The following is a 25,617-nucleotide window of genomic DNA, read 5'->3' on the forward strand; positions in this document are numbered from 1 at the left end:
TATAGGTGCATATATGTTAAATCGTTCTGGTAAACTGAAGGAGACAGTTGAACAGACATTTCTCCTGGGAGTCGCCCCATTAGGTTGTCGGTCGCTAATAACTACAACTACTGGATGAATGAACGTTGTGGATAATATAAAGTCATTGTGTTTGCCTGTGAACTGCCAGATACCGACTATCGTCAAATAGATGCCTTGAGACAGGAGGTGCTACATGTCCAAATGGTTGTATGGAATAGATAGAACCACAGTAAAGAAGAAACGGGGTATCAAGATAATGAAATTATAAATGCGTACAAGTACTGAAACCAACACGGGTAAGAAAAAGAAACAGAAAAATGGAAGGAAAGCCCGAGTCAATCAATGCTAATGCAGAAGTAAAGGAAAACTGACAAGAACACCAATACTAGGCTATGTAAAGATCCACATCACATGCCACGATAGGCCTTATTTCCTCTTCAACGAACCTGCCGTACAACCCGCGATGCCACCGTCGAATCATTTCTCCCAGTCCTCTTCATTCCACCACTCTTCGGCATAAGCCTCTCCATTCTCTCTTCCAAGATACCTTCCACCCTTTGTCTCGCTCGTGAAGGGCTGTCGCCAACCTCAGAACCAGAACCAGAACCAGCACCATCGACGTCCATCGCATCATCATCCGATACCTGTGAAGCGGGCGAAAAACTCCTTCTGCATAAATCCCTCTGATCACTCTCCAATGAGTCGAGATCTGAAGACGAGGAAATACCGGACGGGGAGGGGGAGGCTGAGCGGGATTGACAGGGAGAGGCGGAAGCAGAAGCTGAGGTAGCAGATGCTGAGTCCAAGGCTGAGGAGCTGGCAAGGGATGGGGTTGAAGGGACAGAAGGGTAAGGGAAGATAGATTCGTACGAAGGTATTGGCATACTGTAATTGCTTCTCCAAGGTTCGGAGCGCGGGAGGGTAGCTTGCAATTCGGATTCGGGTGCAGTATAGAGAGGAAGTGGGTCACATTCCCTCAAATCGCCGTTCTCGTGAAAAAGCTGGATATACGATGGGAGAGTAGCCGAGCGAGGCTCACCAGTCGGGGTGGGCATGGTAGCGGGACATGTGGAGAATCGGATCGGTGTGGAGAGGAGGACGACCTGCTAAAGCAAGGGAGCGTCAGCGACAATCAATACTGGATGATATGGAGGGGAGGAAGAAGAGCGATCGGAAGTAAATGCAACTTGTACTTACAGCATCTTCGTTACTACCCGCATTCCGACAAACAACTTTAATTTTCACGGCATGCTTGATCCTCAAAAATGGCGAATTAATCTCCGGCTGAGGCTTAGATCCCATCTCGCTAGCTTCCGTAGGCATCGGCAGGACCACGTTTACTTTCCTCCACCTATCGGTCAACCCCAATCCGTCATTCGCAAAGAAGAAATTCCTCTGGTTCCCATCTTCAGATAAAAGGCACGAACGGGTCCTCGTCTCCTTGAATAGACGTTCTTCAAAGCCGAAACCGCTATTTGCATAGGCGGAGGGTGGGGAGATGAGCTTGTGTTGGGATGAATGTCGAGAGGGTTGTGTCTCAGGGACAGGAAAGGTGGATGTAAATGATGTGGAAGGTATAGAGCTCAACCACTCGGTTTCTTCCACTTCCATCCCAAGCTCAACCATATGCGTAAGAGGTTCCTCCTTCTCCTTATTGCTCTTGCTGTCAGACCTTTCCATCGGTACCGATTCGAGCCGATTCATATCACCATCCTCCTCAACATCAGTGGTCGTAACCTCAGTCTCGGACTGAAGCCTAGACTTGGCAATGATGATTGCATCCCGCCTTGCTCTGACCCTCAAGCTAACTTTCAGGCTCTTCTCTTCTCCATTGACATCCACGAACTCAGGTACTGTCACAACACATTCAATCGAACTTGTACTATCAACCTCAGGACGAAGGGTGTAATGTCTTTCAGGCACTTCCGGCACGGTCGAGCCTATAGGAGGGTGAAGACGATGACGGAAGATAGTGAACGGCTGCCACTTGCTCACACTTTTCTTGGAATATGATGGGAGAAGAGTCGAGTTGGAAAAGATGGATTCAAAAGGTGAACGAGGTTTAAGTTTGGTGAGCCCATGAGGTTCGCGGACTAGCCCTATTGAACTAGCGAAACTTGGAGAAATAGAAACAGGCTCGGTCCATCCGATGATTGCTTCCACTACACATCCGTACCCTGTGAATGTCATATCGTTATTATATGATGATGGCAGCCAGCCAGGTAGCCGCAAATCAAAGGGCAAGACAAGTTGTAACGGAGAATAAGGGTGGGAGGTGTCGGATGACGGGATTAAGAGCGGCCTTGAAGGTGAGGCTAATTCGAGTGTGCAAGCGTACAGGCGCATTGGCGTATATCGGCCTTGTGTAATTGTCAGCTTACTGATTAATTCACTGAACCAGGAAAACTTACCTGCATCATCGTAAAACTCGCTTTTCCCTTCCATGAACAACTTCAGCCCTTTCACTTCTCTTAATTTACCCTCCAGAGCTGCAGGAAGCGCGGGAAGTGATATTTGAATATGTCCAGGGGCGGAGTATGATGATCTGCAAAACGGGAGATGGTTAGCCGGTAGATCAGGTAGGTGGTCGATCCAAGGCTTACCCAGTGTTGGCGCAACCGATCATATCCACGATTCCATTGTTCTCCCAAAGCACTTGAAGGTCCGCATGAAGATAGTTTGTGTGTGGTGGGAAAACCATGTTGGGAACGGAAATGGAAAATTGAGGAGCGGTAGGTGGGCGGATAACCTTGTTGGATTTGTTGCGGACCAAAGGGGGAGCTAGCTTGTACGATCCGCTGATAGAGTGGGCGAGACTGGCGTGTTTGCAGCTTGCTAGAGCTGAAGGTTTGAGGATCGGGGGAGACGAGGAGTATAGAGTTGGTGCGGAAGTGCGGGAGGGTAATGATGAAGATGTGGACGGCAACAATGGAGCGTTGCTCTAGCGGGAAGTTGGATATCAGTGGATGAAGGTTGGCAACTATAGAGACACCTTACAGGACTGCCCTGAATTTGTTCGTTGCTTGAAAGTAACTCTCGATCGCGTGAGATATTAGCGCTAGAAGAGATATAAGTTAGACAGCCTGAAATACGAGAGGATGCGGATGGGGCGGAAGTGCGAGATAATAAAGGCGTGGACGGAGGCGATGGGGCAAAAGTAGTGGGCTGGCGAGAAGTTGAAAGGCAGGTCAGTGGAAGGACACCTTCAATTGGAAGGATGACTTACAGTGTGTGAAGGGGAACAGTCTGAAGGAGGAGCTGAAGAGATTGCTGAACGAAAAGGAATCATCGCACGTAACTGAGGCTTTATATGTGTGGTCAACAACGCGGGAAGCGCTCAACTCGGAAAGGTGGGCGGGAAGTCGCGTGTTATTGTTTAGAATGGACGAACGAGGTCGAGGTCGTTTTATCGATTTGCTTCTCGGTGTGTGAGAGGCTATGTGAAGGTGTGTAGACCAAGACGAGGTGGTGTGTGAGTTATAGAGCTACAAGGCGAGAGATCGGAAACAATGTGCGGAAGGAAGTAGCGATTTGGAAGACGGTTTGTTTGAAGACGAGGTAGTTGGGTCAATGTATATATGTGTGTGCAAATCATCCCTTGGCTCACTCTCGAGAACAATAAGAGGAGGAAGTGATGGCGATTGTGGAGTGAAGCACAAAGAGGAGGTGTGGCCGAAGGAACAATGCATATTATTTCCGTGCCTTGCGTGCTTAGGTATAGTAACCGCCGGATAACGAGTTTTGGATCACGCCCCCGTACGCCATGCACACATCATCACGGACAGGGCGATCCATAAATGCTTGCTGCGTGGCGGATAAGATTCAGACACAATCCTGGCGGCAGAAAGGCCGACGGACAGAAGAAGCAAAAGCAGAATATTCCACCACACGCACATTGCCTTCTGGATGTGGCTACACAGAGAATGTGTTGACACCATAGAAGGAATTTGTTCTGACGGGCTGATGGCTGACGCTGATGGATTGCTGGTGTAGAAGCCGGACGAGCGAGGGGCCGCCAGCAATTATCGAGACCTTATTGTTCTATGTCGGGGTCCGTGCGTTAGTCACCCGCGAAGGGAGATTAGGCGAGAGTCGAGAGTCGTTATTATCTTTCGCCGGAGGTCCAAGCAAGTCCGAGAGAATGCGGCGGAAGCTTTATAGCTACAGGATGGATAGAGACACATGCCTGGATGGATGGCTATTTTCCTTTAGAGTTTGTATGGGGTAAGAAACCATATGGCGAGCAGAATTAGAAAATAGAGAACAAAAAGACATTCCCTTTGGCCAGTTTAATGCTTCCGAGAGTGGAGGTGGAGGTAGAGGTGGAGGTGGTTTCGCGGAGGAAAAATCCGTTCGTTATCTAACCTAACCTCCTCCTATTCCATTCATTCCAAATTTCTCTTAACCTACCGTCGGACACTCCTGCATAAGATCGTAACATTAGAACTCGCCTTTCCTCATTATATCCTTAACCTTGTGTAGTCTCAAGTTCATGGCGCACTATATCGCATCCAAAGAAGAAAGGAAGAAGAAAGAACGAGCTAAGATGGAGAAAGGTCTGTGCTATAGAAACGGCACATTACGGAGTTATTGTTGAATAATGGTTTATTCGGCTAGTACCAGCGCGTATCTATCCAACCAGAATCAGGTACATAAAGGCTTACCTGGTACCAACGCTTAGCTCTCTGTCTAATCAGAGTCAGATAGAGGAAAGCAGTAGAAACCAAACTACGATGGACCTATATACCTTTCTACGCTCGCCACTACAAGCTAAATGATATCTAGGTATCCACCTCGCTAATCTATAAGCAGGCCATCGGTGACTTAATCTGACATCATGGCCTCTCTTTTCTATGTTATCCCAATCCCTACCTCGCTACCATTCTCCCAACACCCGTCCCCCCCCACCCCCCGAGCGTGATACCGAGACGGCGAGTGTGGTCGGAGCGAGAGTTGCCAGTGCCCTTCGATGGGCGAGGCAGTATAGCGAGCAAGGAAGGAAGCAGCAAATGCGATGTCGGTCCATTGTAAGAACAGAGTTGTGGCTGGGCGAAAGGGGTTCTGTCGTTCAACAGCTCGACATTTTTCTCTACGCCCTTCGCATAGCCTCATATCGAAGCCAAGGCGGGCATGGGATGAGGGAGGGGCTTTCCTAAAGCCACTCACAGCTGCATGCTCGGGACGCGAATGACTAAAGTTGCCATCCACGGACACGATTGCGTGCCTACGAGTCAGCATTCCTCATACCCTATTCTATGAATGAATTTTGCTAAATCCTAATCCCCTTCTTCATTTCCCTCTACACGTTCCATTCCCAACACTACGAGCACCGGTTGGCGTCAGCTACATAGCAAGGAAAAAGGACAATAGGGGACTGACACGGTTGGTTGGATTATTGATGAAGTCATGGCCCAGAGCAAGGAACAAAACCATTAGCCGTAAAACGAAATTCAGAAAGCGTGCTCATTTCTTTACATCGGAGCATCATATGGTCAGCGTAACATATGGACTTTCAGAGCAAATGTACTAACGCTGGATAAATGTTATCAATATGACTTCCATTTGCTGTTTCTTGTACTTCTCCTTTCAGTCCCCATAATCTTGTCATACTGCACTCTACGATGGTTCATTGATAATGTTTGCCCGCTGCCTTCCCTTGCAGACGCTTCTTCGCTTGAAAAAACGGAAGACCAGCTAAGCCCATTATAGGCAAAAGCTGGGGGCCCGAGCGGGCATATTGAGTTCATTCTAATCTCAGTTGTCGCCCTGCGATGTTGACGTTTAAAAGGGGAGAAGGTATTACGTAAAAAGGGGAAACTTAGGCGGATATGGATGGATTTGGAGAGGGTTAGGGACGACAGATCCAACGAGACGTTGGTGATGCGACGGTTGCTACTACTAGTAGTATCTCCTCCCCGCCAAAGATACTCTTCAGATCTGTACAAACATATCTAATCATCAATATAGCCCATGTCCATTGTCATGCATCCAGATTCCAATGTCTAATTCAATGCGGGATATTTTTCTAATCGTCCATATCATATTCACATGCACATACTTTTTTCTCCTCCATCCCCATTTTTCAAACACTTCTACGCTCTATTCGTCCACTGCGCATCGCATATATTTCTAAATCTTCACTTCTTGTTTCTCTCAAACGCCATACATAAGGCATACCGCTTACTCCCACATCTCGTTGTGAGAAACGACGGGCTCAAGCTTCCTAGAAACAGGGGCATGGAGGGAAGTGTGGGAAGGAACGCCCTCGACACGGTGGAAGCCGTTAAGGTTCTTGTGGCATGTAATCTGGAAGACGGATGCAGATCCTTGCCTAGTCAAAAAATTTTTCAGCTCCTGCCTACTCACGCCCCCACAACAGGGATTCGAAAGGGGATTTTAATCTTACCTAGAAGAGATGACGGAATAAGCCAAGAAGAAGGCCCAGATCCTGTACCACCTCTCGCCATACTTGGCAACACATTTGTCCTTGTTGCTCAACCAGTTCTGGTACCATCGGTGAAGAGTAGCAGAATAGTGTACACCAAGGACGTCGATGGATTTGATCTCAAAGTTGGCGTGCTCGAGTTGGGAGACGACCCAGTTGAGAGCACAAGAAGCGTCGGCGCCGGGGAAGACGTACTTGTTCATGCTACAGAATAAATGTTAGCGAGGCAAATGGGAAGGGAAAGGCAAGAGAGTACACACAACAGACCCCAGACGAGATCCTCAAACTGCCAGCAAGTACGGATACCGGCGACTTGGAAGACCATGACACCATCGTCCGCCAAGAGATCATAGACCTCTTTCAAAAATTTGCCATACCTCCTAATTCCGACGTGCTCCGCCATCTCAAGACAAGTAATCTTGTTGTAGTAACCAGGCGCCTGGGGAATATCACGATAGTCCATGCACAAAATCCTTCCTCTCTCCTCGGGCACACCATTCTCCCTCAAACGCTGAGTACCGAAGGCAGCCTGGTTTCGAGCAAGGGTCACACCGGTCACGTCGACATTGTAGTTCTTACCGGCAAATGCGGCAAGGGTACCCCAACCACAGCCAATGTCCAACATATGGTCACCCTCCTTCAAGTCGAGTTTTTCACACACAAGTCGGAGCTTGTTGTCCTGGAGTTCTTCAAGAGTTTCTTGGCGGCTAATATCGGTCATGACACCCCCAGTGTAGATCATACGAGGACCGAGGAACCAAGAGTAAAAGTCATCGCCACGGTCGTAGTGGTCACGAACTTGGTCTTCATCTTGGGCTTGAGAATGGAAGATGACGTCGGGAATAAGCTTGGTAAAAACGTATTTGAACAACTAAAGGTGAGAGGGTTAGGTGGCGGCAACAATAATGCAGGAGGACTCGACTAACCTCGGGGGTAAACTCAAAAGTAGCCCAGTCGTGCCTGTACTCCATGACATCCAAAACATCGCCTTTAAAGTCAACTTTCTTGTCAAAGTACGCGTCGTGGAAAATCTGCATAGGGATCTTCCTGTCCTTGTATTTTTCCTCGAGCTCTTTGTCCTTGAAGTCGAGATAGTGGCTGATGGGTTTACCGGGGAGCCGGACCTTTTCATTCACCCTCTTTCCGAATTTGGATTTAAGAGTCCAGTAAGCGACAGCGATGGGAACACCGAGGAGGACGACAAGGAACCAGTAGGTTTTCCAGCCATTGGGCAAAGGAAGAAGACGTTGGATAATCCATGGACCAAAGATAATGGAAGCCGCGAGCTCGTAGTTGGAGAAGGATGCGCAGCCCTCAGCAGGGAGAGGGGGGTTTGCGATGGTTGGATAGGAAGTGCTGCAGAGCAGTTAGCATAATATGTTGCAAAGTGCAGACTCACGTCCTGAAGCCGATTGGCTGTTTTTCCTCGGCCATAATGATTGAAGTATGAAGAAGAGATTCCACGAAATTGAAATGTTGGAAGTTCTTGGTGGCTGGACGCGCCGGAGATCTACTTAACCCTAAGAAGAAATGGCACGAGCGAAATCTAAATAGCTGAGTTGTTGACACGTCATGCTGAACCTTACACGTCATCATTTTATTTAACTACTGAGAGCCATAAACAACTTCTCCGGTTCACATCGATCGATCGTCCACCATCTCTAACTTTGCATCCACGACTGCATTATACCAACATGCCGCCAAAGAAGAAGGCGAGAAGGCTAGCAAAGAGCCAGTCAGCTACTAAAGAAGAGGTGACCGAAAAACCAAGTCGGCCTCGCAGGGCCCGCGACCTGTCAGGCGGAGCGGGAACATCGAGATCCAATATCGATCCTCGAGCAGCCACAGCACTCGTCAAAGTATCCCGAGATAATAGATCAGTAACCTTTGAATCCGCCTCCGATGGCTATGCGCCTCGAAGAAAGGCATCAAGGCAGAAGAACGGGAGGCATTTGATGCGATCATCATTGATAGGGCCGACCGTGTTGACCATGACAATCCTGGATCGAGTAGAGATCTTGGCGAATGTGGCAGGTGATTGTCTCCTGACCCTCTTGACGAATGGGTATCCCCCAAGAAATAGGAGAGATAGCGCAGTGGATGAAGGAAAACGGGCGTGGGATGGACTGTATGGTGAGTTCTATCGTACGGTTCTTGTGACTGACTTGAAACAGCCCTCAAACAATCATACATCTTCTCATCTTATTCTCCTCCGTTCCCTCTCCCCGAAGACGTGCTTTCATCTCTCTCCCCAACTACATCGGCCTCTCTTCGACGGAATCCTCTAGCGCTCAACAGAGCTGTTTACTTGTCGAACCTCGCAACATTCGTCTGGCTGATTCTTCGCCCAGACGAAGCGGGGGATATCATGGCCCCTCTTGACGTCGATGAAGGAAATGACAGGAGGATCACAAGGAGTCAACAAGGAATCAATACAGAAAGAGAGACTATTAAGGGGAGAGTGAGAAGAAGAAATGCGTTAATGGTTGCAGCGTGGAAGAAGTATTGGACGGCTATCATCCCAAAAGGGCAACATGGGAAGGAAATCGCTCTTCGGCTCTGGCTAGATTTAGTCACTCAGGTATGTACCACCTGCCTTTTATTTAGTACATCGCATCGCTGATTAGTTTTTAGATCGACATTACGTACCGTTTACAAACCATCACTTCCTCCACCGAATCTGAGTTTCTCCCCCACATTGATGAAGTGCTCCATGATGATATGTTCTCCGCCTCTTCCATCTCTCGTTTCGGCCTCCCTTCCGACCAAGATACGTCAAGTGGTGAAGGTGAAGATGGGGAGGATCACAAGCTCTACCTGCATGATTTATGGGGTGACCTTTGTGTAGAAAGAAAGGAGGAGTTGCCGAAACTCGAGCAGGAAGAAGCCAGGACGGCTTATCCATGGGAAGATTTTCAAAGAGGGATGCTGAGGTTTGTAAAGGACGAAGTATTGGGTGAAAGTGGGGAAGAGTCGTTGGTGAGTCAGCCATAAACGAGAGTTTCCGGCAACAATAGCTGACAATTTTACGTAGCTCACGCCGGGACGACGGGGTGCGTTAGCACGTACCCAAACTCGAACAAATCAAACCGCGAGCGAGAGTGAGCTTGACAGTGAGCGCCAGGAAAGCCCTGAACAGTCTCAAATGACGGCCCAAACTCCCAACTCGCCTCTCCACTCATTTGCTGCTCAGCCGGCACGGGATAATCCAAATACAGACGATGACCCCATTAACTTTGATCTCCTTGACGAAATAGCTCGTGAACTAGCTGCCGAGGAATCAAACCAAGCCGATCCCGCATCTCCCCCCTTCGACGGCGACCGTAACGGTAATGGCAATGGCGATAATAGCAATAGCCGCAACTCTCCAGAGACTTCATCCACATGGGCAATCAACGAATCTACCCCCGTTCCTTCCCGTCCATCTTCTTCACGCCCTCTATCTCATGAAAACCAAAGCACGAAGGCGAAGGGGAAGGAGAGAGGCCCTCTAAACCTGTTTGGCAAGAAGTTGGAAAAGAATGGGTTTGAATGGAATAAAAGACAGGAAGGGGCAGAGAGGATCGAGTGGGAGAGCCAGAGCCAGAGTCAGAGTCAGGCATCGACTCCACGTGCGTCGCGGCAAGCTCAAGTGGAGATTGGAAAAGCGATTCAAAAGCAGCTTGAAGAGACCCAAGAAGTGGTTGAGCCAATCCTGTACGAAGCGTACGACCCTTCTGACCTTTTGCCCGACGCATGTCAATTCCAGTCTACTAATCCTCGACCAGACGAGACGAATGAAAAAGAAGGTTATTTGGAGGGAGAGGTTTTGCTCGACCCTCGCCAGCTTAACCATCTTCAGCAGCCTGTTGGAGAAGAGGAAGAGGATTATCAAGAGGACATTATGTTTGATCCAAGGCAGTTGAACGCCAAACGAGAAACGGAAGATGGAGAAGAGGGATACGAGGACGATGAAGATCTCATGCCTGACCCTAGGCAATTTGCCAGAACGACCCGTTCTCAATCAAAGAGAACCGAGAAGGCTGGTACTCCTGCCGGAATGAAGACTGAAGAGGCCGAGACGCAAATAGCGAAAGAAGAAGAGGAAGAACACGAAGAGGAAGAAGAGGAAGAAGAGGAAGAAGAGGAAGAAGAGGAAGAAGAGGAAGAAGAGGAAGAAGAGGAAGATCATGATTATAACGAATTGCTTGGCAGCCTTGAAGAGAACCCGACAAGTGCACAGCCAGAACAGCCGGCCCAAATCCCCGCAAGGGATGGTGATTTCATTTTCCATCCCAGTCCGGATTTCCCGTTTGATGATCTATCGCCCCAAGCGGAGATGGACGACTATGATGTTGAGGACGTTGCCAGGGCCGAGAGACAGGCAGAGTTGGAGGCTGAGAATGCTCGGAAGGGTTCTGGTGATGATAATGACGATGCAGATACCGACATTGAGCGACATGGGATGCCAGAAGAGAAGGAGGCAGAGCAGAAAGAAGAGGAGAAAGAAGAGGAGGAGGAAGAGAAAGAAGAAGAAGAGGAAGAAGAAGAGGAGGAGGAGGAAGAAGAGTCGACCCCCAAAGGAAAACGACCTCACTCCTCTGCGTTCGCTCCCATTTCATCTTCCGAGGACGAAGCGGATCGTCAGCGTATATTCTCTCATCGTCGAAAATCCTCTAGGACCTTGGCATCGCAGAAGAAATCGACACAGCCACAGTCCCTGCAGACCGCTCTATTCTCTCCCCCTACTTCGCCTGACCGTTTCCCTCCGAACCGTCAAGCTTCTGCCGGACCCGGGCCCTCTACCCTACAGAACCGTCATGCTGCCGCTCAACCTTCATCTTCGGCCCAATCGCTGTTCTTTGAAAACGATGAAAACCCCCCCGAGAGGGAAGATGATAGTGAGGATGCCTCCACAATCATCGAGGAGAGAGACCCGTTCCTTTTCGACGAGGACGGCAACTCTTTAACCCCCAACAAGGAGTTTACTCTTCCGGACGACAGGAATAAACAGTACGTATTCTTCGAATCAAAATTGCATGGCCAAACGTCGCAGAAGGGCTCGAGATATGTCCGCCTCAGCGGTCCTCGTAGATGGACCAAAGAAGAAGAACTCTTACTGTGGCGTACTGTACAACGTGTTCCTGCTACGCAAGTTTATCCCCTCCGCGTTGTTTGGTACCTCCACGGTGACGGTGGACGGCTTAGCGAGAAATTGAAGTGGTTCAGTGTGCAACATATGAAAGACAAAATGCGCACGACAGTAATGAGGAGACTCAGAGCGGGCGAGCGCGTAGAAGGGAATGCGAGAGCTTGGGCGCCGCTAGGAAGCAAAGAAAGGGAGGATTGGGACGCAGAGCAATCGGATCGGATGCATGAAAGAGAGTTGTTGGCGATTCAGTTGGAGAAACGGGAATTTGAGAAAAGAATGGAAGCGACACGATTAAGGGAGGAAGAGAGAGAGAGAAGGAAGGAAGAGAAGAGGAGGAATCAAGAGGAAAAGAAGAGAGCGAGGGAAGAGAAGGAAAGGAAGTGCCAAGGTGAGAAGAGGCCGTTACAAGAGGACAAGAGGAAATGTAAAGAGGAGCGGAAAAAGAAGAAGGAGGAGGAGAAGCGAAGAGAGGAGGAAGAGAAACAAAGGAAAAAGGAAGAGCGGGAGAAGAAAGCAGAAATCAAGGGCAAGGGGAAGCAACACAGCGAAAGTGAAGATGAAGAGAGTGAAGAACACGAGAATGAAGAGCAGCAGGATGAGCCGCAAGAGGAAGAGGATGGATTGAAATCAAGTGTTGACGGATCTGATGTAAGATGTCCTGTCATGTGTTTGTGGGAGAACCATCCGCTGATAGCATTCATTCAGGAAAACGAATCTTCCTCAAGTCGTCCATCTCCCAAACGTCGAGCTACCCGAGGCAAGCCCTCCAGTGACAATCCCGAACACAACACCAAGAAGCGCTTAAAAGTCCAAAAGGGCGCTGATGCTGCTGCTGCTACACGAACATCCTCTCATACAAATACAAAGAGGCCGTCACTGCGATCGAAGAGGTTGATGATGGAAGCAAGGAAGAGTCATGCGGCTGCTAATTCCTCGTCGGAGGAGGAGGACGACGCGCTCGAGAATGAAGCTGAGCAGACTACTTCTCAGTCCCCCGTTCGATCAGCCCCCTTCAAGACTACAGCTGCTCGGAAGACAGCCAGTCAACCGGCCAAACACAGCCAAGGAGCAGTGACGGTACGAGCTGCTCGTAAAACTACTAGCAGTGCAGATGGTGTTACCAGCGGACCCGTCAACCCAACCCATACATCTACCGGTCTTTCATCATCCGATATTACGAATCAATCTACAGCGAAACCTATCCAATCAGATCAGGAGAGAGATCTCACTGCGGAGACGGGGGGAAAAACGGATCGAGGGTCAGAATCAGAGATTGATGAATTGCAGCAAGAGCTTGAATTGGAGTTGGATTCGGAATCGGAGGTTTCCCCTCCAGAGTCGAAAGAAGAGATGGTGGAGGACGATGACGTTCATCCACCTCTAGGACAGGGCTCGCATGCGACGACGGATTGGCCTGAACAGATCGACTCCAGCGCTCAGGTCACCCATGTCTCCGGTACCCAATATGCAGATGATGCGGAGCCGGCTGAAAGTCAATGAAAGTCAATGAGCGGGCAGCGCGAGATGTTGGTTTGAAGTGCTGAAGATTGAGACGAAGTGCGAGAAGATACAAATGTTTCCTTAGTTCATTTAGTGTTACAGTGTCTGGGTTATTATGTTTATGTTATGAATCTTGGGTTTTGAATGGCTGCCGGTTTGAGATATACTATTTAACCTGAATAGCGCTTTTGACTGCCAGACTGGACGCCGTCGGTCACGTTTGGACTTCTGCTTTTGATAATGTATTATTTAGACATCCTTTTATCCCATTTACATATAACAGGCAAAAGAGACCAGACCAAAAAGAAAGAAAAATACTCCCTAGAATCCAGTCCAGGCTATAGAGGTTCTAGCTCCTACAGACTCTAGCCTTGTTTCACAACTGAAGCAATCTAAGCTGCTCGTTGCTTTGCAAGAAAGTGAGAAAAGCGATGATAGAAAAAAATAAAGAAAAAATGTATGATTCAAATCGCTGGTTAAGAAACTGTAAAATAAAATAATGGAGAAGGGTTAAAACGAAAAAGACGAAAGAAGAGATATGGAAATAATTAAACGCTGTATGATTTAGTTCGTCCTTCATCATTCCCCTCCATATGCAAAATGAACACACTCATTCCTCGCCATATGTTTAAACATGAGAAGCAGCAACCAGCTCCTCAGCATTGGCAATGACCTCCTCCACACTCATTTCCTGCTTATTATATTTCAGATTCAACACATCTCCAACTTCATCACACGCCCTGAGGACCATGTCCATATCATTTTTCGTGTGACTCGCCGAGAGACAAAATCTGACTCTGGAAGTGATGAGCGGGGTCGCGGGATAGGCCACGACCACGACGACGATGGGTGTCTTGTCGGGACCGATACGCTCGAGCATCATACGAGAGAAGTAACCCATCTTACCGGGCTGGAAGATAAGGAGAGGAATGATCGGTGAGTCTCGATTGCCGTAAACGATGAAGCCCAATTTGCGAAGACCAGAAGCGAGGTATCGGGAGTTGAAAGCGATACGGCGAAGACGCTCGCGGCCCTCGGTTCCGTTGAGTAAGTGAGGAGGGAGGGTGAGCCAAGAGGGAAGGAGGGAAGATGGGGCGGGGCCGTACACTGCTGGACGAGAGGCGATGGACCATGTCTCGGACTTGTCGTCCTCTGTGGGAGGTGCAGCCAGGGGAGGGGCAATACCCATGATAGAACCCATAGAAGCGATGATCTGGGTGAGAACGGCAGGAGATACGGATTCAGCATAGGCGGTAGCGTGTGACCGGATACGGAGACGGTCGACGAGTTGCTTGGTACCCGCGATGTAGCCACCGGCAGCACCGAACGATTTTGTGACGGTACCCATCAAGACGTCGACTTCGCGGGGGTCGATACCGAAATAGTCACAAACACCTCGACCATTGGGGCCCATCGCACCGATAGAGTGGGCTTCATCGACGTACAAATAGAACTGAGATATGTCAGCGTGAATGATTCCATGCAAACAGTAATGACTCACCTTGTAACGCTTCTTGAGCTCAATCAATCTGGGAAGATCAACCAAACTGCCCTCCATTGAGAATAATCCTTCGACAATGACCAAAATCTTCTTCCACGGCCTGTGAGTCCTGGGTTGGCCTTGCGAAATGACTTCCCTCAACAAGTTCTCAAGCACATCCATGTCGTTGTGTTTGTACCATCTCATCGAAGCACCACTCATTCTCACACCGGCACGGATAGAAGCGTGGTTGAACTCGTCGGAAATCACAAGACAGCCTTTACCAACCAACGCAGGGATCGTAGTCGAGTTGGTGGCATAACCCATCGAGACGACCATGGAGGCTTCAACACCGAGAAACTTGGCGACGAGTTTTTCACATTGCAAATGAAGGTCGGTGGTAGAAGCTTCATGTCTGGCACCGGCACTGGCAACACCGTACCGCTTAATAGCCATTTCGACAGCATCGGCGCAGCCACCTGTAGAAGAAGCAAAACCAAGATAGTTATAAGAAGAAACGTTCAAAGCGCGGGTTGTAGTACCTGTCAATTGAAAAGTGTTGTTCTGGTCGGCGGAGGAACGGTCGTAGCAGACAATGGTTCGGCCGGGGACACCGGTGGTTGGTCGCGCGAAACAGTCATCGAGACGTTTCTTTAATCGACGGGTGTAGAAAGAGTCAAAGTCGGAGTTGAGCGCGGCGTAGCCCTATACGGGTTAGCCACAGTAGACGAGGCAAGGACTTACGTTCTGGGGCATCAAATGAGCGTATGAAGCTGGTGTAAACTTTTTACCGAAGAAGTCTCGAATGTGACCGATAATGATGAGCAGAATGTAACTCAAGTATGTACTTAGTAGCACAGTGTAGGATGGTCTGGCATCGTCGGCATGGATCACTTCGTTGGGGTTCCACTGATATCGTTAATCCAAAGTCTCTCATTACAAGTCGTGCTACGCGCTCGGCTGTACTCACTTGACTGGTCCACCGCCAATTGGGATTGTTACAATGTCCAAACTCGCTATGCTTGATCGTAGTCTTTATTTGGACAAATGGCTTCTCCAAGTAATTCTCATATACCTTTGCAATCTCCTCTTCGGTCATGTCCTTTGAATGTGTACCGGAGATAACGCTCGAGGCATAGCTGCTTACCGTCGACAAATCCGACAGCTCTTCCTCTGGTGAGTCTGGCGTCGCCGCGACTGAATGAGCTGGTCGTGTGAGGACGCTGAGGAGAGAGGACCGGGCTGAGAGGTTTTCGTGGGTAGGTGGAGTGGGTGATGAGGAGCGAAGGGAGATGCTGGGAAACAAAGGGCGTGAAGGCGGAGAGGAGATGTTGGGAGGGGTAGATGTGCCGGACTGGGGCTTTGCTGAGCGTCTGGTGGTGCGGCCCATTGTCTCTGTCGTAAGAGGACGGTAGGAAGTTCGCCTTGTTCGCGGAGGTGAGAAATCTTACGCGACTGTTGACGCGACTAGAGCGGGAAGGAAGGAAGAATGGGTGGCGGGTGACGACTGGCCAGTTACGCTGGTGGGAAGCAAGAAGGAAGATGCAGGAAGACAGGCAGTAGAAGTTTCTAATAAGCGGGATGTGAAAAGGAAGCGGAAGACGAGAGGATGTAAAGGGGTCTGGGTAGTGCGCGCGGGCCGCCAAAGGATGACTGGGCGGGCAAGAAGGACATGCGTCGGCCACCGGTCGTAACACAGGCATTACAAATCCATCACAACCATGGTAGAGTATTTCTAATCACAGCGTAACTCCCATTACAAATTTCTAACCAAGAATTCCAAACAAATACGGACGCGGAGCCGCGGAAGTAATCAACAACGCACAAACAATGTAAACAACCCCCCATTTTTCGCTTGTACAAAAAAAGGCACCATTTCAGGGAGCGGCACTGCACCTAATGCGATAATGCCGACAAATGTGGCCATGCCGAGATGACCGCGTCCAGGGGGACTTGTTCAGTCCTCGGCTCTCATTCAAATGATCACAACAAAGAAGTCAATATCCTACCCCATGAAACAACAAACGAAATCAAACCGAAGTCAACTCAAAATTCAGCGCCATAGTCTGGATAAAAATTGATTGACCATTTGGTTCCTTCTCTGTGCATAGTAATGTACATCGAGGACAAGACGGGTTTATTATTCTCTTTCGGCTCTTGATCCATCTGCACCTTGTACCTCTTCCTACTCCTTGGCATCGATTTCTCCATATATTATATCATGTGACCCTCATATCAGTTATCTGTCCATGCTTTCTCGCATTGGACCTTCTGTTAAACAACTTGGCGTGGTGTTCTGATGCAAAATACATAGCGACATGACTAATTAGGTTATAAATGATGACGCAACCAGGATACCGCTCATGTCCGAAACAAATACGTTACGTACCTACACCGATGTAATTGATGATAAGACCCATCCATATCCTGAACGAAATCAATCATTTTACCAAAAGTGTGCGAAAATTGTATGCTCATACCCTGTCTTGGGAACACAACAACTCGACTCTTAGAATCGGCTGTACATAAGCATCCCAAAATTGGGCGGATCGCTCGCTATACATTACCACCACCACGCTCACAACTGGCAACGACAGCACGCCGTGCATTTGGCGCTTCACCACAGCATCATCTTCTTCACTGCGTGCGCATATCATACCTTTGAGCTGTTACTGGAGAATAAATCCTAGGAACATGACAACCGAGACAGAGAAACCTGTCATTCGTGTGGCCGTCATAGGCGCCGGGGCGTCGGGCCTAGTTCAAACACAACAGTTACTCGAAGCTTGGAGTAGGGAGGCGGTCAAGACAAAGTTGGAAGTGGTCGTGTTTGAAGCTCGAGAAGACGTTGGTGGAGTATGGTAAGTTGTCGCTTTTTGCTCGCTGTTCAGACCCTTTGGGGGGGACCCTCTGACAATTGAACTCACCCAGGTTATCGGAAGGTGGGCCCAAGCAGGCCGAGAGGACTAGCTTACCAGGAGAAAACGATAAGGTGGACGATGTATTCTCTTACCCGACAGCCTCCAGGATATCATCCCCGATGTACGAAGGTTTGCGAACCAATATCCCAGCTGTAGGTACTGCCATGCTGCAACCGTAGTCTGGTTTAATCCAGGTGGCTGACCTTGGATTAAATAGCCTATAATGGCTTTCAGAGGATTTGAGTTTCCAGAAAAGACATCCCTTTTCCCAGATCGAGGTGAGGTACAAGTATAACGATACAATGCATTATAGAGCTTACAAGATTATCATGAGTAGCCGCTGTGCTGAAGTACCTCCAAAGCTATGCCAAAGCATACGACCTCCTTCCTTACATCCGTTTCAACACCTGTGTAGAGCGGGTCTACCTTACACCTACTAACTGCGGCTCTGACAATCGAAGGTGGACGGTCGAATTCGTATCTGGTAACTCTAAAACATCCGAAGGGTTTGACTATATAAGCGTGTCGAATGGACATTACAGCGATGGGTGGATACCCAACACACCCGGCCTCAGGTAGGTCAACTATTTCATTTATATGTTTTGCATCCCTGCTTTTTCACTTACCTGTTCCTTACCATCTTTATCGCCTTTGGAACAGCTCATTCCCGGGCCAAATCATCCATTCTAGATTCTACCGCAGAGCCTGCGACCATGCCGGCCAGACTGTCCTCGTTGTCGGATCCTTTGCATCAGGTGGCGATATCTCCCGCCTTCTCGCTTCCCACAATATTGACAAATATGATCCATCCGGCCAACCATTGAGCCGTTCGCTCACCCCTGACCAAAAACTAGATGATTCTTCCCCCTTGAAAGCCGCTACAGGGGAAAGCTTTATCAAAGTTTATGTCTCGTCCTCTGGCGCCACTTCGCATTCCGCAAGTCCTGACGGCCCCTGTGCTCCATATATCCACAACCTTCCTCTCATCTCCCACCTGTCACCGCCTTCCCCCACCAATCCTAAAGGTATCATCCACTTTGAAGACGGGCAACAGCTCTCAGGGGTGGACACAATCATCTACGCCACGGGGTACAATTTTGCTTACCCTTTTTTCAAGCGTGCAGACAAACCTTGGGGTGAGATGGGTTTGGTTGATGGGGTGATTAGGAGTGGAGAGAGGAAAGGAGGTGAGGAATGGGAGGAGGGCGGGGTAAAAGGTTTGGGAATGAAGAAGCTTGATGAACTGTTGCTGTTCTTGGAAGGAGATCGTAGTATCGCTTTTCCTGCCCTCGGTGAGTTTTGGTTTAGCGCATAAGATTCAATTCCCCATATTGGGGTTCTTATATCTTCCCAGATCACAAAACAAAAAGGGGCGCTAACGATTATACCGTTTTTTACAGCCTATCAAGTAGTTCCCTTCCCTCTTGCGCAAGTGCAGGCTCGCCTCACCTCCCTCCTCTGGGCAAACCTCCTTCCTTCCTTCCCCCAGCATCCTAATCTACCTGAAAACCCTTCGAACCCTTATTCTAAACAATCAACTTCTGAACCATTCACCAATGACTCAAAGATACCAACTTTAAGCGCACCTCAACCCGACGTGACAGTCACTGCCTCAGCAACACCTCCTACTACCACTACCGTTACCAAGGTTCCCTCTTCCTCTTCACAATCAACTGCCCCGTTAGATCCCTCAACTCGTAAAACCCTTACTGCAAGACAAAAGCTCCTATTTGGCACGCCGTATGAATGGACATACTCCGAGTATCTCATGTCGCTCATGTCGGAAGCAGATGATGGAAAAGAGGCGGAAGTGGAAGAGCACTGGAAGAAAATTGAGCCTTGGAGGAGGGAGATGAGGGACAGGAAAGATTTGAGGAAAAAGACACTTGGATATTAGTGGCTTAAAAGTCTTGGTAGATATAGAAATAGGGGTGAAAACAACGTCAACCCTTACGCTGCCCATCGCCAAACGTCAAGAACTGACACAGACATAGATATAGGTAGATTATTACGAATGCTGATAACATATAGTTCTATAGAAAAAGTAGTACAAACCGAAACACAGTGCATCGTCCATCAATCTTCCCTATCAAGGAATGATGCCCCCTTGTCATTCTCAATCTTCCGAGTAAAATTTGTGTACCATTGCTGGAATACTGAAAGTGGAATTTGTGTATCGGGCCTGCATCGTGGATCAGGCATGTGTACTTCGTAAAGTGAATCACACTTACGTCAAAGCTCCCTCCCCCCCGAAAGAATGTAAAAAGTTAAACAACTACGTTTCGCAACATATGAGCCCCCTATTCCATCACTAGGATGTAACAACATCCAAAATTGGGCTTACGTTTCTGACAACCTTTTCAGCTACCTTGCCCACATCCACATTCTTCACCAACTCTTTCCCCTTTCCATCTCCGCCTGCCATGCCTACTCCTGAACCAGAAGCACTCTGATTTAATCCAGCAGCAATAGCCTCCAATTGCTGTAACGGTGCAATCTCAATACCCAGTTGCGCTGGAGGGGACGGTTGTCCGATGGGAGCGTTGGGAGGCAAGTGCGAGCGAACACGGAAGATGGCTGAAGGCTTCGTATTTGTCAAACTGAATCATGTGTTAGCATTCTATGATTAAATGACAAAGGGGAGGGAGGTAATGGCCTGGAGGAGACACTTACACTCCAAGGGGAATGTACTCTTTACTAGGCCAAGCAAAGTGCACAGATGCACCGAAACCTTCGGGAAATGGCACTGAAGAAGACATAAGTACCTCTGCACCATAATCGGGTACTTATACTCTGCACCCACCAGTTCCAAGTAAGAAAACAGTCAGATGGTTGATCTCATAGGGCTGTTCAAGAGGAAAGACGAAATGTGTTTCGTCACTGCCGAGGATAGTCAGGACATCAGTCACTGAGCTTAGAAGCACTATCTTATATCCTGCTATGGACTTACATCTGTTGTAAGTTGGTTTGACTATGTGTTGCGAATGAGCATTGCGACTGAACAAGGGGCGGTATAAGATGGAAGAACTTACACCAAACGTCCCGCAACGATAGCTCCAAACATGATATCTTTCCTGTCTTCCGGGATGGTAAATATATTTGTATACCTAGTCTAGATGAGGGCGTATATGAATGGTCTAATATATGCTTCCGTCTTCCGAGAATGCAGTCACGAAGTTGAGTATTTATACGGGAAGGCAATACCTATGTTGATAAATCATGATCTCTCAAAGAACTTGAAGACGAGAGAATGCTCCAGAAAACGATGACATCAACAAGAACGATTGAAAGTGAGGCGCGCATCTCCGACGGCAGAGTGACTTTTCGAACAAGCGCCTCTTCGTCACCACTTCCTCGTCGAGCCTAGTGGAAGGACAACGACCAAAAGAAAATATATCTGGAAAGGTAAAGTTTGCAGTATGACGGATCATGTTGAATGATAACAGAATTTTTGCAACTTAGCAGTTTGTATTCGTATTTGTGAACTGTGGGTGGGGTACACAAACCCTATATCACGGCACATTGACTCATGTTGTTATCGCAGCTCCTTATGTCAGCTCGTTGAAACTAAGTTGAAATAGAAGGAAGCAGCAACGGTCAGCATAGTCGAAGAACTCTCAGGACTTCCGAAAACACCATCAATTTATCTCAAGTTTTCCTCAAACGTTGCAGCTTGGCGAAAACTGCTACAACCGGTGTCAGAGTAACAAAAAGGACGATGAAAATGGTCCTGAAATTTCAATGAGGATTGGTCTCAAGTTTCAGATAGGCGCTGGTCAGTTCAAAGTCTCGACAGTGGACGAGATGAGACGAGAAATAGCGTCGATAGCATGACTCCCCCTGCAATCCAACGCTCAACCATGCAAAACATGGTAGTCAAAATATCCCCATACCTCTCCTAAAACAAACCAAAATACCAGTTAGTAGAAGGAGCGGATGAGATTGCCGAAAGCCAGCCGATTTCAAGCAGTCTTACACCTTCTTCCGACCCCATTCCGCACTCAAACCAACCCGTTCAAAAAGTGTGTCTGTGAAGCCATGCATCCCCTATCCTACATGCCCCTTACGAGTATGCCCAAAAGTTTACTCGTCGGGAACGACAATCTCGCCCTCCTGGATAGCAACAATGATGTCGTGGGGGCTCTTGCCGTCAACAGTGCAACCAACAGAGTGAGCAGTACCGAGGATTTCACGGACACCACCAGAGAGGTTCTTGGCGAAAGACTTGTGGGCCATCTTACGGGCAATCTAAAGAAAGCGTTTGATTAGTAAAGAACCCAGGGTTTATGAACCCGATGGCAAAGATATAGCTCACGTCGTAGATCTGGTCAAGGGGGATGTTACCGGAGTGCTTGATGTTCTTCTCCTTCTTCCTGTCCCTAGGGGGCTCCTTGAGGGCCTTAATGACAAGGGAAGAGGCGGAGGGAACAACGGAAACGGCGGCTTGCCTGCAGTTGATGCATCAGAAATTGAAATTTTGGAGCCCAGAAAGTCGATAAACTGACCTGTTCTGGATCGTGAGCTGGACAGTCACTCGGAGACCCTTCCAGTCACCAGTGGCCTTGGCAATGTCTTCTCCGACCTTCTTGGGGGACTATTGGAAACAAGTCAGCCGAAGGCCCACAAAAATCTTATGACGGCGGCGTGTCTGTGCTCTATTCTCTCCATAACTCTCATACTCTCCTCATCCTGCCCTTCACAATATTCGTCTCTCACTGACACGTCCCAAATTTTCCCATTACACCCTCCAGCCGACACTGATCGCGTCCCAATCTTTCGCTCTCTCCAGATTCTGCTATGCACAAACACGCCAACTCCAATGGCAATCACTCACGAGACCAAGGGGACCGATCTTGGGGGCCAAAGCGGAAGAGGCACCGACCTCACCACCGGTCGCTCGGAGGTAGATGATCTATTGAGTGTCGAATTTGGGCAGACCAAAAGAATGATTTGATTACCATGAGGTTGCAAAGGGGAGGAAGATGGAGGCGTAATAAAAGAGGGTAAATTGAAGGATACAGATAGTCGTTACAGTCGTGGGCGAAGGTAAATTTGTACAGTTGAAGGGGCAGCAATTGTCATAGATCAGCCTCTCGTCCACGTCCCCTGGTGTTTCCTCAACCAACGCACCTTAACCTCACTGGGGTCGAACTTGGGGGGCATTGTCGGATGTAGGGTGGTGAGGGGTAGGTAGTTTTAAGGAGAGTTTTTGAAGAGCAAGAAAAGACGTTATACACTCGAGAATGTCAAAGTCGACCACCGCGGCCTCTGGCAGCAGAGACGCTGAGAGCGAGAGCTCGACAGGACATTATATTGCCGAAATGCCGGCAACTAAAAAGCAGTGGCCAGAGTTGGGTGAGCGGAAGCAATTATTTTTCGGTGATAAGACAAGTCCGACAATTTCGAAGTCACAATGCAGTCGGCGAATCCGAGACGCGAGTGACCCTGCTCAGGGTCTTTGTAGTAATGAACGACGTCAGACGCGTCACTGATTCCGTTACGTATGCAAGAAGCAGCGTAGTGTGACAGCGGCCGGCAAGAGCTGGGCAGTTAGTTGCCGGATAATAATACCCCGAGTCTTTCGATGTTTGCTCACGAATCCACCGTGACTCGCCATGAGCCCAACATTTCCCGTTCTATGTCCAATTAGCTGCTTTATTATGCCCACCGGTAGTAAGAGATTCTGCGGTTATTATACCAAGTAATCATGACACGGAAATTATGCAGTTAACCTGAACACTAGTCAAACCAGATTGGATGCCGACTCCCTCGTCGTACGATCACGAGACCTGTTTATGAGAAGGTGAGTACCTTCGTCATGCTATGTTCAAAGAACACCTTTGATCATCTCAACGTTCGCCGCTGTCAGCGTCCGATCTCCACTCAACGACATCTCTCTACGCTGCCCTACGTTATTTCAACGAGTAGACAGGCCCCGACCTGGAAGACGAGGAAGCCTCATTGAGTCCCCCCTGGCACCCCGCTCATTGCATTTATTTACCCGCCGCATCGCGGTGAGCGAGCATCTATCCCGTCTGTGGACAAGCAAGAACAATGTCTATTAGTGGGAAGCAGACTTTCTTTCCCCCACCAGCGTACTCCCCTCGTCGGGCTTCTGCAGCTTTGGTCGCCACCAATCCATACACCAACGCCAAATACCATTCTCCCGATGCCGAATACGAACTTTACGCGCCAGTAGACGAGTACAGCCTTCCGCCTTCTTTCGCAGAACTTCCCAGACTCGACAAGCTTGCCCCTGTACACGACACCATTCTTCAACACTTTTCCGACATTGAGCCACTCAAAGCGCTCACCCTGTGCTCCGAGGTCTATGATCTCGTTATACCCCACCTGTACCATCATGTTAAGACTAGCAAAGGTCTACTGAAGGGTCTTGACTTCCGGTCCAAGGCGTGGAAGAGAAAGGAGAAAGCATTGAGCTGCGTGAAGGTTCTGGAGATTGACAATATGGAAGAGATGTGGCGAATTGCAATGCTGGGTTACAAAGAGTACTCAGGCCTCCCTAGATCGTATGCCAACGTCTTCCCCAACGTGCGACAGGTCGTCATAGCCCAGGAGGTTTTAATTGGGATCTATGTGATGAAGAAAGAAGGAGAGCCACAGAGGACCTGGAGCGTAGAGGAATTGAGAACAGCGTTGAGGTTACAGCTTCCACCGATCGTCGACGAGGTCACAGGCCCACTACCTCGAGGAATAGGGGGTGAATCTGCCCCAAAAACCATGATTTTCCCTGTGCAAGGGCCTGATCCCTCTCGAGTAAGTCGCCATGCTTCACATCCTTCCATCATTTGTCTTCAAAATGACAGTACTTTCCTTTTCACAGTTCACCTCACCACCGTCTACACCGATAAGCACCCGCATCCTATCCTACTTCCATTATCACCCTCTGCAAGGACAACAGTCTCAACAACAGCAATCGGGTCAACAGCCGGCTCAGGGTCAAGTGACCGACAGAAGACGACTTCAATCTGACATATCATCATGTGAATCTGTAAGCACGCTTTCCGTCGTATTCTCTTCACCATCGGCATATAGACAGCGCTGATCATTATTTGATCCTATTTCAGGCGCCTGCGTCGGTGTGCTCATTTGGGCTGCCATTCATGCGGTCAATCTCGCGGAGGCGAAGCAGTCATACCGCGGGTTAATGAATGAAGACAGCAAATAAAGCGTTGTGGTCGTCGGACTTACGATCTTTGGCCGCATACAACTGTATACGCAGATTTATCTATAACTGCTATCTGTAAGGATAATAAAAGCAGGAGGAAAGAGGACGTAATATGAAATTAATGAAGGGGCCTATGTCGAAAGATGACGAGAGTCCTGTTGATGAGTTGTAAGTTCACGTCTATCGTTTTGGGTCCCGACTTGGCTAATGTGCCCCTTTTATTAATCGGTCTTCCGTCCTCTTCTAGTACACCGGCCTGTGCACTGATACAAGACACCAAATGATGATCAATGGTTGCATCGCCAATCCAACCGTTGGTCCTAGATAAATCTCATTTCAATTTTATCAATCAACGTTTACTCAAGCTCCATCTCCTGAGCGAGTTTTGATCAGGATGTAGGAAGGCGAGGTCGATAGGTTATGATTCGATAGTAGTATTATTTTGGGTCAATATTGAGCCCAGTGAATCCATGATAACGGTCTTGTAGTTGGCTTTGTTGTATCGTTGTAAATTGCTAGCCGTGTTCTTGTATGTAATTTGAGTAGTCAAATATTCCTTGTCCAAACCACAGTTGAAGCAATTGTCATACACAGTACTCTGTTCTGATAAGAAGCTCTATACAACGAAATTATGAACCAGGACAAAGCATCACCAACCTTACTACCGCCAGCTTCCATTTCGCTGTTCCCACACCACCCATTGTTTCATTATTATCGACCATAAGCGTCATCCTTCTGGTCATTTTTTTTCTTTTTTTCCGTCCGGATAAAAATGACAGAGAACCAGAAACCTTTGCCAGCTCCTTTCATGGAGATTAACAATGCAAACGAAGTTAATCAGAAAGAAGAGATGCTTGAACAGTGGATGTTTTCCACGAGCCAAAGGCCAATCGATTTGGCCGAGTTATTTAGGAAGCCTTGGGTGTGTCG

The 25,617-nt window shown here is 48.5% G+C and overlaps 8 protein-coding genes and 3 non-coding genes; 4 read left to right on the forward strand and 7 right to left on the reverse strand.

Annotated features, from left to right (window-relative positions):
- Positions 1-172: 172 nt before the first annotated feature.
- CNAG_01474 lies at positions 173-4,252 on the reverse strand. Of its 2 annotated transcripts, none has more exons than XM_012197156.1 (6): positions 3,248-4,252; positions 3,019-3,186; positions 2,625-2,962; positions 2,433-2,566; positions 1,219-2,381; positions 173-1,124 (listed from the first exon to the last, which is right to left on the reverse strand). In XM_012197156.1, exons 1-6 carry the CDS (start codon positions 3,308-3,310, stop codon positions 459-461), a joined length of 2,532 nt encoding a protein of 843 aa, XP_012052546.1. In that variant the 5' UTR covers positions 3,311-4,252; the 3' UTR covers positions 173-458. The 2 variants fall into 2 exon arrangements, with proteins under 2 accessions (XP_012052546.1, XP_012052335.1); XM_012196945.1 differs by having other exon boundaries at positions 173-1,127.
- A 168-nt stretch (positions 4,253-4,420) lies between these two features.
- CNAG_12953 lies at positions 4,421-5,145 on the forward strand. Its single transcript, XR_001046262.1, has one exon. It is a non-coding gene; the product is annotated as a hypothetical RNA (non-coding RNA).
- CNAG_12954 lies at positions 4,497-5,754 on the reverse strand. Its single transcript, XR_001046263.1, has 3 exons — positions 5,553-5,754; positions 5,401-5,490; positions 4,497-5,341 (listed from the first exon to the last, which is right to left on the reverse strand). It is a non-coding gene; the product is annotated as a hypothetical RNA (non-coding RNA).
- A 226-nt stretch (positions 5,755-5,980) lies between these two features.
- CNAG_01475 (sphingolipid C9-methyltransferase) lies at positions 5,981-7,971 on the reverse strand. XM_012197157.1 has 5 exons: positions 7,866-7,971; positions 7,393-7,822; positions 6,727-7,337; positions 6,428-6,670; positions 5,981-6,352 (listed from the first exon to the last, which is right to left on the reverse strand). The coding sequence occupies exons 1-5, from the start codon at positions 7,898-7,900 to the stop codon at positions 6,202-6,204; spliced, it is 1,470 nt and encodes a 489-aa protein (XP_012052547.1). The 5' UTR covers positions 7,901-7,971; the 3' UTR covers positions 5,981-6,201.
- A 140-nt stretch (positions 7,972-8,111) lies between these two features.
- On the forward strand, positions 8,112-13,353 carry CNAG_01476 (hypothetical protein). XM_012196946.1 has 5 exons: positions 8,112-8,599; positions 8,641-9,047; positions 9,101-9,445; positions 9,501-12,245; positions 12,303-13,353. Exons 1-5 carry the CDS (start codon positions 8,161-8,163, stop codon positions 13,095-13,097), a joined length of 4,731 nt encoding a protein of 1,576 aa, XP_012052336.1. The 5' UTR covers positions 8,112-8,160; the 3' UTR covers positions 13,098-13,353.
- On the reverse strand, positions 13,321-16,263 carry CNAG_01477 (serine palmitoyltransferase). XM_012197158.1 has 4 exons: positions 15,548-16,263; positions 15,322-15,486; positions 14,599-15,282; positions 13,321-14,550 (listed from the first exon to the last, which is right to left on the reverse strand). Exons 1-4 carry the CDS (start codon positions 15,965-15,967, stop codon positions 13,726-13,728), a joined length of 2,094 nt encoding a protein of 697 aa, XP_012052548.1. The 5' UTR covers positions 15,968-16,263; the 3' UTR covers positions 13,321-13,725.
- A 740-nt stretch (positions 16,264-17,003) lies between these two features.
- On the forward strand, positions 17,004-19,769 carry CNAG_01478 (monooxygenase). XM_012197159.1 has 6 exons: positions 17,004-17,438; positions 17,509-17,650; positions 17,716-17,776; positions 17,836-18,073; positions 18,159-18,790; positions 18,899-19,769. The coding sequence occupies exons 1-6, from the start codon at positions 17,272-17,274 to the stop codon at positions 19,393-19,395; spliced, it is 1,737 nt and encodes a 578-aa protein (XP_012052549.1). The 5' UTR covers positions 17,004-17,271; the 3' UTR covers positions 19,396-19,769.
- Positions 19,419-20,727, reverse strand: CNAG_01479 (hypothetical protein). XM_012197160.1 has 7 exons: positions 20,531-20,727; positions 20,449-20,469; positions 20,302-20,378; positions 20,172-20,244; positions 19,843-20,098; positions 19,730-19,773; positions 19,419-19,680 (listed from the first exon to the last, which is right to left on the reverse strand). Exons 1-7 carry the CDS (start codon positions 20,560-20,562, stop codon positions 19,575-19,577), a joined length of 609 nt encoding a protein of 202 aa, XP_012052550.1. The 5' UTR covers positions 20,563-20,727; the 3' UTR covers positions 19,419-19,574.
- Positions 20,728-21,256: 529 nt separating this feature from the next.
- Positions 21,257-22,784, reverse strand: CNAG_01480 (large subunit ribosomal protein L12). XM_012197161.1 has 5 exons: positions 22,629-22,784; positions 22,333-22,410; positions 22,004-22,092; positions 21,814-21,946; positions 21,257-21,746 (listed from the first exon to the last, which is right to left on the reverse strand). The coding sequence occupies exons 1-5, from the start codon at positions 22,659-22,661 to the stop codon at positions 21,582-21,584; spliced, it is 498 nt and encodes a 165-aa protein (XP_012052551.1). The 5' UTR covers positions 22,662-22,784; the 3' UTR covers positions 21,257-21,581.
- A 307-nt stretch (positions 22,785-23,091) lies between these two features.
- On the forward strand, positions 23,092-25,312 carry CNAG_01481 (hypothetical protein). XM_012196947.1 has 5 exons: positions 23,092-23,301; positions 23,368-24,275; positions 24,343-24,510; positions 24,587-24,855; positions 24,935-25,312. The coding sequence occupies exons 2-4, from the start codon at positions 23,553-23,555 to the stop codon at positions 24,665-24,667; spliced, it is 972 nt and encodes a 323-aa protein (XP_012052337.1). The 5' UTR covers positions 23,092-23,301; positions 23,368-23,552; the 3' UTR covers positions 24,668-24,855; positions 24,935-25,312.
- Positions 25,254-25,617, reverse strand: part of CNAG_12955 — a 484-nt gene continuing 120 nt past the window's right edge. Inside the window, exons 2-3 of the non-coding RNA XR_001046264.1 lie at positions 25,345-25,617; positions 25,254-25,285 (exon numbers count right to left, since the gene is read on the reverse strand). The exon at positions 25,345-25,617 is cut by the window's right edge and continues 19 nt beyond it. This is a non-coding gene — a non-coding RNA (hypothetical RNA). The remainder of the gene's footprint in view (positions 25,286-25,344) is intronic.

This window comes from Cryptococcus neoformans, chromosome 11 (genome assembly GCF_000149245.1).
Source record: "Cryptococcus neoformans var. grubii H99 chromosome 11, complete sequence".
Classification (NCBI taxonomy): domain Eukaryota; kingdom Fungi; phylum Basidiomycota; class Tremellomycetes; order Tremellales; family Cryptococcaceae; genus Cryptococcus; species Cryptococcus neoformans.